Source organism: Anomaloglossus baeobatrachus, chromosome 5 (genome assembly GCF_048569485.1).
Source record: "Anomaloglossus baeobatrachus isolate aAnoBae1 chromosome 5, aAnoBae1.hap1, whole genome shotgun sequence".
Classification (NCBI taxonomy): Eukaryota; Metazoa; Chordata; class Amphibia; order Anura; family Aromobatidae; genus Anomaloglossus; species Anomaloglossus baeobatrachus.
In genome coordinates this window covers 215,600,629-215,613,416 of record NC_134357.1, presented here as the reverse complement: position 1 = coordinate 215,613,416, position 12,788 = coordinate 215,600,629, and the positions used below count along the sequence as shown (strand labels likewise).

General features: G+C 45.0%; 1 protein-coding gene across 2 annotated transcripts in view; it reads right to left on the bottom strand.

Moving 5' to 3' along the window:
• Positions 1-12,788, bottom strand: part of MTG1 (mitochondrial ribosome associated GTPase 1) — a 1,022,130-nt gene that overhangs the window by 985,117 nt on the left and 24,225 nt on the right. For both annotated transcript variants that reach the window (XM_075349124.1, XM_075349125.1), the window contains exons 2-3: positions 10,962-11,067; positions 7,858-7,938 (exon numbers count right to left, since the gene is read on the bottom strand). In XM_075349124.1, the coding sequence (XP_075205239.1) occupies positions 7,858-7,938; positions 10,962-11,067 (187 nt within the window). The remainder of the gene's footprint in view (positions 1-7,857; positions 7,939-10,961; positions 11,068-12,788) is intronic.

Here is a 12,788-nt window from a genome sequence, read left to right as displayed (position 1 = left end):
ACGCCAGCATGATCTGAGGGTAATCGTTTCATCAACTGCTCCACTACAGCCCTCTTGAATGTTTCCGTAGTACAATCCTTATTTGCCTCCACAAGTAGCGAAGTAAATGTCTTTGTAGCTTGGGTCAAGGAAGGTACATAACCAGTATTTGTTGTCTGCCAAAATGTGGACTAGCCGACAGTCATGAGAAAGGCAGTGTGACATGAACTGTGCCATGTGTCCCAGACTCCGAACTGGAAACCTTTGTGTGTCACTGCTAAGAATACATTCTGTCTCCCCAAACCTCCTCTCCTCCTCAGTCTCTCTCTCCTCCTCCTGCTCCTCCTCAGGCCATCCATGCTGGACAGCCCTGAAGCTTGGGTTGTCAATCCCTTGGTTACCAACTTCAAAGCATTCCTGTTCTTCATCATCCTCCTCAATCTCATCCTCATGATGCTGACCAAAGGTGGCCTGAGCCTGTTGACCGACGTTGTGCGGATTACTAGCAACCATTGTGAAGTCTGGATCCACAGACACCTCGGGCGCATTAACACTTTGGGTCAGTCAGACCATCCAGAGAGCGTTTCAATAAACATATCAGTGCTGATAAGAGCATCATCACTGCTCACAATGTTGGTACAGTATCAAAATTCTCTACGACCTGACAAATGTCTGCAATCCACACCCACTCGGCAGTACTTATGTCTGGCAGCTGCATCGGACGGGCATGTTCCAGCTGGAATTGGGATACTGCCCTCTGCTGCTCATGGATCCTGGTCAATATATGATAGGTTGAATTCCATCTCGTAGGGAGGACACATATTAGTCTGTGATAAGGCAAGTGTAAGCGCTGCTGCAGCACTGCCAGGCCAGCAAAAGAGGGAGATGACTTGCAGAAATGGGCGCTAAGACATCGTACCTTGGTAAGTAGGTCTGGTATTCCAGGGTATTTTTTGAGAAAGTGCAGAACTACTAAACTTACAACGTGGGCCATACAAGGAACGTGTACAAGTTTTCCAAGCTTTAAAGCCGCCACCAGATTACGACCATTATCGCACACTACCATCCTTGGACGGAGGTCCAACGGCGCAAGCCACTCATCTGTCTGCTCAGTTATTGCTTTCAAAAGCTCAGGTGCCATGTGAGATTTGTCACCGATACAGATGAGCTTCAGTAGAGCATGTGCCGCTTAGCTGAAGCAGTGCTGCAGAGATCCCAGCTGGGGAATTATGTCGACGGGTAGACACCGGCAGATGTTGAGGAGGATGCACAGAAGCCAGATGAAGAGTAGGAGGAGGGAGATGTTGCTGTGTAGGAGGCTACTGAAACTGTGATTGAAGTGGGGCCCGCTATTCTGGGTGTGGGAACTATATGGGATGTTGCCGGCTCAGACTCTGTACCAGCCGCCACCAGATTCACCCAGTGTGCCGGCAGTGAGATGTAGCGTCCCTGTCCACTTCAGCTTGTCCACGTGTCTGTGGTTAAGTCGACCGGGCCTGTTTGATGTTTACGGACACGTGATTGTGGAGCGCGGGGACAGCACAGAGAGATAAATAGTGGCGGCTAGGCACAGAGTACCGATGTTCTAACACCTCCAAAAGGTCGCGGAAAGCCTCTGTTCCCACAAGCCGATATGGCAACATCTCAAGGGCCATCAATCGTGCAATGTGTGCAGTTATGGTTTCTGCCCTTGGGTTCGTAACAGGGTATTTTCGCTTCTTTTTAAAGGTATGCGGTATGGACAACTGAACGGAACGCTGGGTCACCGAAGCGGATGTGGTTGTTGATGATTGAGTTTGGACAACATCAGGTTGGGAGAAGGAGGCATCAGCACCACCTTCTTGCACACCAGTTTGGGAAGCAGGCAGCCCAGGGGAAGTGGCAGTGTTTTGAGTCTGGAAATCGTGTTTTTTTGACCTAGAGCTTTCAACCACCTAGTGGTGTGCTTGGCTAACATATGGTTTCTCATGCTGGAAGTGCCCAAGCTGGAAGTATTTCTGCCTCTGCTAAGCTTGGTCTGACAGATTTGACAAATGGTAACCGTTTTGTCTGAAGGACTCTTGGGAAAAAAAACTCCCACACAATCGCAGCACAGACCCTTGGACTCAGATGGCACAGGTGGTGCACGGACCCTTGTCCACAGGTGGTGGTGTCATGTGCACAGTTGGTTGACCTCTGGCAGTGGTCGAAACCCTATATCTTACAGCCTTTTTGCAGACTATGGCACATGCTCCTCTGCACTGCTGCTCTCGCAATCCATGCCACTCGTCCATGTTGGATCAGTCACCTCATCATCGAGCAGGTCATCTTCAAATTTCTGAAGGTGAACATCTTCCGTAATGGAGGTTTGAGGCTGACCTGAGGGCAACTGTGTCTCATCATCCTCCAACACTTCCACCTGATTGCCCAGCATGTCACGAACAACAACATGGCTTACAGAAGCCTAGGGTGCTCAAAGATCTGTTCATCACTGCACACCACGGCCTCACCTGCGTTGGTGGTGTTGTACGATGAGAGGCAAGAAAGTTCAAAGAGTCCCGTAAACAGTTCCTCAGAGTAACCTGCTTTGGGGTCATATGTTTCCTTAGAATACTGATGTTGTGAGGAATGAGGACCAGGCTGAGGATTTGATGGGCCAGCCTCTAGGCTACTCAAGCCTGTCTGTGTGGACGATTGGGTTTTGCTACTCAACAAGTAACTAGATCCATTTTCTGCTAGCCAACCTGTTACCTATTCGCACTGTTCAGGGTGCAAGAGTGATTTCCCACGTGGACAAGAAAATTGGAATAGGAAGGCAGAGGTAGATAAAGCAGGAACCTTTTTTTTTGGCTCGGTCACACTGCTTTGGCGGCGACCACCACCGTCACTACCACCTCGTCTACGGCCCTACCGCCTCTGTTTCCTATTTTCTTGGTTTGATTTGAAGATGAATACTGTAACGTGAACTTTTGTACAGGCAGTGGAACAACACTGATGCCGGGTTGTTAAACATGTGTTAATAGTTCCCCACGATAGCTGTTTCTGTAAGTCTAAAAACCGCAAGGTACCTTTATTGGACAAAGTACCACTTGGTGGAGTCGACAAAGATGTTGTGAATGTCTTTCAGCCCTAAAAGAAAACAGGGTTTGACAACACTTTTATTCTAGTATTGGTTTTTGGCACTCAGACTGTGTTTTAATAAGAGCAGGACACTATGTAGGTTCTGTAAAATATGAAGCCGCCACCAGTATGCTAGCTTGCTGCTAGTAAGGTATTGGCCTTCAGGCAGAAGTACAGCCACGAACACCGAGTATTAATTACAATTTTCGAACACTGACACTGTGTGTTAGTTGCAGCAGGCCACTATCTAAGTTCTGTAAGATATGAAGCCACCACCAGGATGCTATATATTATGGTATTTGGCTTCAGGCAGAACTACAGGCTGTGACAGCAAATTTTTTTATTTTTTTTTTAACTTAAACTTACACTGGGTTTTTTAAGCAGTAGGGTACTATGGAGTTTATGTACGCTATGAAGCCAACACAAGGATGCAACTGTGCTGGTATGAATTGAGATGGTGGCTGATAGGCACTACAGTACACCTGAACCCATTGTTTTGTCAATTTTGAAACCTTTTTTTAGGAAGTTGCAATACCTATTCCTAGTAGAACACACACAAGGGATGTAGCAGTGCTGGGATTGTTGATTATTAGTAGCAGATGTCAGGACAGCTTTAAATCTCTCCCTGCCTGTGAAAAAGCTCTCCCTATATCACACACTGTAGTAACAGACCGTATGCAGCACTAATAAGAGGATTTTTTTATTTATTTTTTTTTGGCGGTTTAAAACAGGAACGGATCTCACCAAAAAAAGCAATGCACTACCACTGACCCTATAGCTATTTCTGCAATTTCTTCCCCTGCTAGCACCTAATGCACACTATCTTCAGCCCTTAAAAGGACTATTTTGGATTTTGCAGCAGAAACGCTATATTAAACAACGCACTGCACTGTCCCTATACCTGATTCTATAATTTATACACCCGCTAGCAGCTAATGTAAAATATCTTCAGCCGTTAGAAGGACTATTATTAGTTGGCTGTAGAAACGCTCTCCCGCACACAATACAGTCTACCTACACCGCCAGCTCAGCAATGAATGCGTGCACAAAACGGCGGCAGCCTTATATAGCCCCTATGACGCTGTGCGGCTAAAGGGGGTGTTAAAGCAGCGATATCGCTGGTGAAAGCACCCGCCCCCATCATTTGTGCGTCATGGCCAAATCGCTGCCCGTGGCGCACAAAATCGTTTGGAGCCGTCACACGTACTTACCTGCCTAGCGACATCGCTGTTGCCGGCAAACCGCTTCCTTTCTAAAGGGGTGGTTCCTGCGGCGTCACAGCGACGTCACACGGCAGCCGTCCAATAGAAGCGGAGGGGAGCGGGACGTAATATCCCGCCCATCTCCTTCCTCCCGCATTACCGGCGGCCGCAGGTAAGCTGCAGTTCGTCGTTCCCGAGGTGTCACACGTAGCGATATGTGCTGCCTCGGGAACGACGAACAACCTGCGTGCTCAACAATCAACGATTTTTTAAAAAGGAACGACGTGTCAACGATGGACGATAAGGTGAGTATTTTGCATCGTTAATGGTCGTTCCTTGCTGTCACACGCAACGACGTCGCTAACGATGCCGGATGTGCATCATGGAATCCGTGACCCCCTCGATATATTGTTAGATCCGTCGTTGCGTGTAACGGGGCCTTAAGCCAATCACAGTAAGAAAACAACAAAGATGGCTGTAGCATTACTGTGAGGGCAACCAACATCAGATGTGTTCATTGGCTGGAAAAAGGAGACAGAAAGTCAGAAATGAAAATGAAAGTATCGGAGCGAATACCATATTAGCCGTCGGATAGCGAATACCCCATTAGCCGTCGGATACCGAAAAGTGGCGAATACATTCGCTTATCCCTATTTATTTATTTTCACTACAGTTTAGTGATGGGGTGTCTCATAGACTCCTGCGATCACTAAGCTATGACTTAGTGGCAGCTATGGGCTGCCATTAACTCCTTATTACCTCGATTGCCACCGCATCAGAGCAATCGGGATTAGCTGGGTAGAGACCCGGGACTGTTGTATCAAATGGATGCGGCATTTCCGGCCGGCTGTTGGCTGATATTTTTAGGCTGGGGGGGCTCCCCATAATGTGGGGCTCCCCATCCTGCGAATATCAGCCCTCAGCCATGTGGCTTTACCTTGGCTGGTATCAAAATTGGGGGAGATAGGCGCCGGTGGGTCGGGGAAGCAGTGAATACGAGATCGAATAACGAGCGGCCAGCATTTTCAAAAGCAGGAGAAGCCGCCGGAGCAGTGTGACAGCTGTGCAGCACCACGCAGCGCCAGTGATCGGTATGAGAGAGGGGGTGAGAGGGAGAGACAGAGCGAGAGTGACAGAGACAGAGAGAGAGATTTTCTAACCAGAAAGGAATTTACACATCTGAGCATGCTTGGTTGCTAAAAGACGGAACAGACACCGGCATACGTCATTTGACGGATTCCGCTACCCATAGGCTTCCATTATATCACACGATATCACATCCGTCGCTGTCAGTTTTTTCGCATTCTGCATTGCTTTCGCCCGATGGTCAGTCACTCCACGATGTTAGTGATCTTAGTGATGTTAGTGATCTTAGTGATGTTCCAGTCACAACCATGGGAACTTACTAAGCAGTGACCTGTGCTTTCCCTTTTGCTATAAGGGTCATAGCAATCTGGGTCACACTTTTGGACTAGAATATCTTTTTTTATCTCACTGAAGTTGGTCACCCAACCAACCGGAAGTTATATAGAAGCATCGCTTTCTTAGGGTGGTGTCACACACAGCGACGACGACGTCGCTGCTAGGTCACCATTTTCTGTGACGTTGCAGCGACGTCCCGTCGCTGTGTGTGACATCCAGCAATGACCTGGCCCCTGCAGTGAGGTCGCCGGTCGTTGCTGAATGTCCAGCTTCATTTTTTGGTCGTCACTCTCCCGCTGTGACGCACACATCGCTGTGTGTGACAGCGAGAGAGCGACGAAATGAAGTGAGCAGGGAGCAGGAGCCGGCATCTGGCAGCTGCGGTAAGCTGTAACCAAGGTAAACATCGGGTAACCAAGGGAAGACCTTTCCCTGGTTACCCGATATTTACCTTCGTTACCAGCGTCCACCGCTCTCGCTGCCAGTGTCGGCTCCTGCTCTGTGCACATGTAGCTGCAGTACACATCGGGTAATTAACCCGATGTGTACTGTAGCTAGGAGTGCAGGGAGCCAGTGCTAAGCAGTGTGCGCGGCTCCCTGCTCTGTGCACATGTAGCTGCAGTACACATCGGGTAATTAACCCGATGTGTACTGTAGCTAGGAGTGCAGGGAGCCAGCGCTAAGCAGTGTGCGCGGCTCCCAGCTCTCTGCACATGTAGCTGCAGTACACATCGGGTAATTAACCCGATGTGTACTGTAGCTAGGAGTGCAGGGAGTCAGCGCTAAGCAGTGTGCGCGGCTCCCTGCTCTCTGCACATGTAGCTGCAGTACACATCGGGTAATTAACCCGATGTGTACTGTAGCTAGGAGTGCAGGGAGCCAGCGCTAAGCAGTGTGCGCGGCTCTCTGCACATGTAGCACAGCGACGCGTGTCGTTATGATCGCTGCTGCTTTTGCTGTGTTTGACAGCTAAGCAGCAATCATAACAGCGACTTACAAGGTCGCTGTTGCGTCACAGAAAATGGTGACGTAACAGCGACGTCGTTGTCGCTGTCGCTATGTGTGAACCCAGCTTTAGGGTACAACTGGATGGGGCTATCATCATTAGTATCTTTTCTTCTTTTCTATTCAATGTGGATTGAAATGTCACGTGACTGCTACAGCAAATCAGTACTATCTAAATCAGACTTTTATTTATTCTCATCTAATAGAATAATAGATTACTTGATCAGCAGATGATGCTTGGCTCCAGCAGTCATTTGACCCATGGGGGCAAAAGCACCAAAAGCAGCCAGGAGATAAGTATGAAGTGATTTCATTATATAATAGGGAGTGAAGCCTCTAATAATGGACAACCCTTTTGAAAAGGGAACCCATCATGTAAAAATAAAAAAAATTAACTCCCATATCTGCAGGTTAATAATCTGCAGGTTAATAGTGTTCTGAAGCCACACAGCTGAGCACTGAGAGCCCCACTGCTGGGAGAAAATTAATGTTACTCCTCCCGCCAGTGGGGCTCTCAGTGGGGGTGCCAGGCAGCATCACAATACTATTAACCTACAGATTAATCCCATATCTGCAGGTTATTAACTTAATTTTTACATGACAGGTTCACTTTAAGGGTGGGTTTACAACACATCTCAGTCCCTGTTCAGCCCTCCATCGGGAGGCTTTTGAATACAATTTTCTCGGTGTTTTTAGGTTCCTGCCATGGACATGAATAAGTCACAACAGTCCAAAGTATGAAACTTTCTGTTTGACTACTTTTCCATTGGCATCTATCTTTTCAGCCAAATACATTAACATTCTAAAGTGTTCTAAAAAGATGGACAGCACCTGCAAGGAGGTAGAATGGAGAGCAATGTTCAAATTTGGGACTTTATTTGCCAAGTTGAAACCGATGGCTCAGTCATTGGAACATATGAATATCATATTTCGGGTATTCAGACAGAAGTCCCCGAAAAAGTGCAGAATGAGAACTAGGTTGTGGTCTAAACCTGGCCTAAAACCCATATATGATAATCAGTGCAAATTGTGTGGACATCTTTAATTTGAGGGTATGTGCAAAAGTATTCAATGTGTGAAAATTAAAAAGCAATAACCACCTTGCCCTCTAGCTACAGTTAAGACAAAAGGAAGGCCAAACATTTCCCACCTGTTTAATGTTTTCATCCCTGATGCAATCAGTGTAAATGACCTTTCCATCTTCATGTTTCTCTAGGTGGGTAATAACCCTCTGAAAATGACAAAGTACATAAGAATAGAAAAAAAAAAAAAAGAAAAAAAAAAAACACAGTACATGAAAGCAAGTGGTTTATAATAAAAAATAAAGAGCTGGCAACATTACATATTACATACAACAATTATACGGTCACTGGAGCCAGGAAAAAAAACTGCTCTAATTTTTTTGTATACCATAAAAATAGACCTAGGTCGACCATATGTTCAAGGTTAATTTCGCCATTAATTACGGATCTGTAAAATGAGAAAAAGTACCTTCCGAGAGCCAGTACAAAAGTTATCTGCCTTGCACTTCTCAAGATGTCCTCAACTGATGAGATGCTACATCTACAGCCCCCATATAGCTCAGATATCTGTTGAACGATTGTTTGGCGACAGCTATTTCTTCCATATATACGCTAGTGACGTTCAGATCGGCCAAGTGTTTCTGTGTTTTATGTGAGAGAGCAGCAATCAAACTGTTCTGATGCCAGCTCAACTTCCGGAACAGTGGTATCTCAGTTCAACATGACTGATGCATGCCAATTTTTCAACGTTGTTCTTATGGGTTGATCATTGACTTATCAGTAGCCATCTATAAGGCCTCGGTTCTACTAGCGTATGGCTTCTGACAAAGGGAAGCATAGAAATCATGGGGCCCCGTAGCAGAATATATAATTGGGCCCCATTTAATGCACCCCCATAGTCATCTGGCCACCGTGATTAAATACATACTCACTTCCCCTTGCTCCCCCGCTGCTCCAGTCTCCCCAGTGTCAAGTGACGTCATTGTGCTCTGTTGTGCTAACATGAATGCCGCAGACACAGAGGCAGAATGATGAGAGAGGCAGCACTCCGCTCCCCCTCTCATCATGGCTTTCAATTGTATCGTCATCTGCAAAAGTGCGATTCTCAGCATTGTCACCGGGCCCCATAGCGGTTGCACGGCTTGCCGCCATTGGCATCCAACGCGAGAGCATAGCATGAGATATGCTAGCGGCTCTGCTGCGAGCGTTAGCCGAGTGTAATGCAGTGTTGTCTCATGTTTCCTTCCCTTCTGGGCATTTGCAAAAGGGTAAAAAGATTGATAACATTTAGGATCACAGTGCAGACACATTTTGCTGGCGACTGCGAAGTGATATTGATATATGGACAGTATAACTGAGGATGGATGGATTGCAAAGCTGATTTTGCTAGTTGGTGATACTCGCTTCACAGTGCGTGGGGCTTAGCTTCATGGATGACAAGACGCGCAGGGCTTTGCGAACGGCATCACACATGATAGAATTAAATACAGGGCTCAGCATACTATATCAGACATCATAAGATTAGATACATGGTGAGGGAAATTTTTGATTTATTTTTTCCTGTATACATTCTGGATTACCTGTTGAGTGGGGAATATATTCTTCTACTGATGAATGTGATACATGGATGTTACTCCACTTGCACTTTAAGGAGGTTTTGGTGGAGGGTACCATCTGGTGGCAGAGCAGGAATTAATAGGGTCAGCCATCGAGGAACGGGGGTACCATACAAATTAGGGTGGTATTACCTCAGTTGGTAGGCAGTGCTGAGCATAGGGCAAGGCCCAATCCCGCTACAGCATTGCTGAAATATTTATATCTTGACCTTAAAAGGCAAGCACACACTATTATCCCTGCTATTCCTTGCCTTAAATTACCCTAGTGTTGACTGCACATGCCACTTTTTATTGTATGTCTGGTATATTTGCCTGGGATTTTAATTATTTAATAAAGGTTATTGATTTTTGAAGTTTGTTATTTTGGTCTTTATATTGATACCTTTACTTTTCATTTTTTTTTGTGTTAACAACCTGAGATTAGATACACTAAGTGTATCTCACAGGATACCATTAAAAACAGGGCTCAGCATTCTATTATACAGGATGGGATTAGATGCACAGCTCAGCGGATCATATCAAACATCATGAGATTAGATAAATGGCACTGTTCAGTCAATGTAATACCTCCTTCAGATGTCTATAAAGGCAGGGAAGTTTGAATGAGGCTTTACTGATGTGTCTGTACGCACAGACGCACATAGGCTATGTGCGCACGTTGCGTACAGTCACTGCAGAAATTTCTGCAGCGATCTGAAGAGCACATGTGCGCTTTAAATCGCTGCAGAAATGTCCGTAGTGAAAAAAAAAAAGCCGATTCCATGCGCTCTGCCTGCAGCTCCTGCCATAGACAGAGCAGGGGCTGCCGGCAAAGCGCACGGAAGAAGTGACATGTCACTTCTTAGAACGCAGCGCTTCGGCGTCCATAGACTGTGCAGGGGACACAGGACGCATGCAGTTACGCTGCGCTACAAAGCGCAGCGTAACTGTATGTATTTATGCAACGTGCGCACATAGCCTTACACTTCTGATTTGCTATGCATCCGAATAGAGTTAAATCAGTATTCAGAGCAGGGATTATTCCCCTGCTGTGTTCTGAACACTGTGGTAACAGCTCAGGTCAACACACGGACATTGTACTAATAAAGGGACTCTGTCAGCACAGACTGACTGTTCATACCAAGTACAGATGCTTGTGCATCATAGCAGGGCTGATCATTTAAATTAGACCTTCCTACATGCTTTTTTCCCCCCTCTATCTCCGCCCTATAGCTCTATAAAGTCAGAGCTGTCAAGGAAGGAAGGGCGGAGATTGAGTGAAAACAAGCATGTGAAAAGGTGTATTTATATGATTAGACATGCCATGAAGCACCGAGTGCCTGTACTTGGTTTAAACAGTCATTCTGTGCTAATAGAGTAACTTGAATATCAGGCTACCAATCTGTTCTTACGACATGCTATTTTATATTATTAATACAAACTGTGCCAAATGCCTTTTATGACATAAAAAAAAAAAAAAAAAATGAAGATTAATGCTATGCAATCTTTGAGTAAAAAAAAATTTTCTTGTGTGATTCTTACTATGCACATTCTTCCCTTTCACAAACTTATATTCTAAGACGCATGCAGTTTGAAGAAACCAAAAATAGATTGCTTTATTGCTTTTCTTTTTTTACCTTTTGATGAGAGAGGTCTGCTAAGTCCATCTTGTTCAGTATAAGCAAGTGAGGTTTTATTCCAAGGTATTCTTTAAAAAGAGGATTTCTACCTGATAATGGGATTTGTTTCAAGTTAAGAAAAAATATTTGGATAAATGCCTGAACTGAGCACAGCATATATTGGAAAATCAAATCAAGCATATTTCTTTCTAAGGCAACATTCACCACATTAATGTAATGTATCGAGGGATTCAATCTCAATCTCACAAAAAATAGGATTCAGATGGAAAGTCCCAGTGGAGCCTAAACTGCAACAACACAAACAGAACTCAAATTAACTTAATTTGTCTTTTATTTCGCTGACAGAAGATCAAAACATTTCTCTATCCATCTAAAAAGATGGAAACTAAAAATGCAAAAAAGCACATGTGAAATTCATTAAACTCAGTTTTGTAACTTTACATTGTGTGACCTTGATTCATGGTCTTAATGAGGAGGTGTGCTAGAGTCAAACATGCCAGATTCATCAAGAAGGCACACCTGTTAGTGAATATGGTGCATCTAATAAGTAGTGTACGCCTCGCCACAATGCTTATCAGGCAGCATGGCAAGAATTCTGGTATTGGTAGAGCAAAGCAAAACTGGTATATAAATGGTAAAAAATACAAGATTTTTGTGCAGTGTTTCACAACCGATTTCTGGTGAAAACACTTTGATGAATTGGAGCCTGTCTCCATTGGGGGTCTCACTTGTATCCTGTTTTCCCAACAAACTCAGAAGAAACACCAGAAATGTTATAAATGCAGTGTGAATTGGGTCTAAAGCTTTCTAGAAAGTTAAGCAGAATGACACTTACTACAGTTGGACTATATACAGTGTCCCATCCACATAACAATAGAGCGTACGTTGTTTTTTCAGTTTAAATATTCTATGCTTTTCCTTTGGCAGAATGTGTACGAGGGACTACTGATAAGTCTTTGGCTTTACCCAGAAAGAAGAGAGATAGGATAATTAAACTTTACATTTATTCCACATACTCTTCACTAATGTTAACACACTTCTTACATTGGTATTCCAAGTTTTGTAAACCTAGGAAAAAGAAGGATTTCGGTTGTGCCTAAATCCAGGCATCCATAGCAGCCATGGCATCAGAAATTGTGTGAAATTTGGTACCCTTGAGGGGTTTCTAAAGATTTGAAAACAGATAATAGTCGGAGGGACCTAGATCTGGTAAATAAGATGGGTGGTCAATCAGCTGGAAGCCCAGCTCTGCCAGTTTTGCCGTGGTCGCTTGTGTAGTGTGAGGGGAGCCGTTGTCTTGCAGGAACAAGATTCCTTTGGACAGCTTGCCACGCCTTTTGGCCTTCAAAGCTGCCTTCAATTGGTCCAAAAGTTCAATGTAATACCTTGCATTAATGGTGGAACCCTTTTGAAGGTAGTCCACTAGTAGCATGCCCTCCTTATCCCAGAACACAGATGCATTCACCTAAGTGGCTGATTTTTTCACCCTGAACTTCTTTGGATGAGGAGAACCACTGTGCCTCCACTCTTGACTGCTCCTTGTTTTCAGGGCCATACAAATAAATCCAGGTCTCATCCATAGTGATCAGTCAATCCAAGAAGTTCTTATCAGTCTGGAAAATGGACCGGGAAGTTTTCACTCGCATGCTTCTCTGATCTGTTGTCAAACATTTGGGGACCCACATTGCAAATAGCTTCCTTATGTCCAAATGTTCATGGATAATGACACAAACACATTCACGGGAAATCTCAATGATGTCTGCTATTTCTTTAGCTGAAATTCATTGATTCTCCAGTATGAGGTTGTGCACAGCATCGACGATC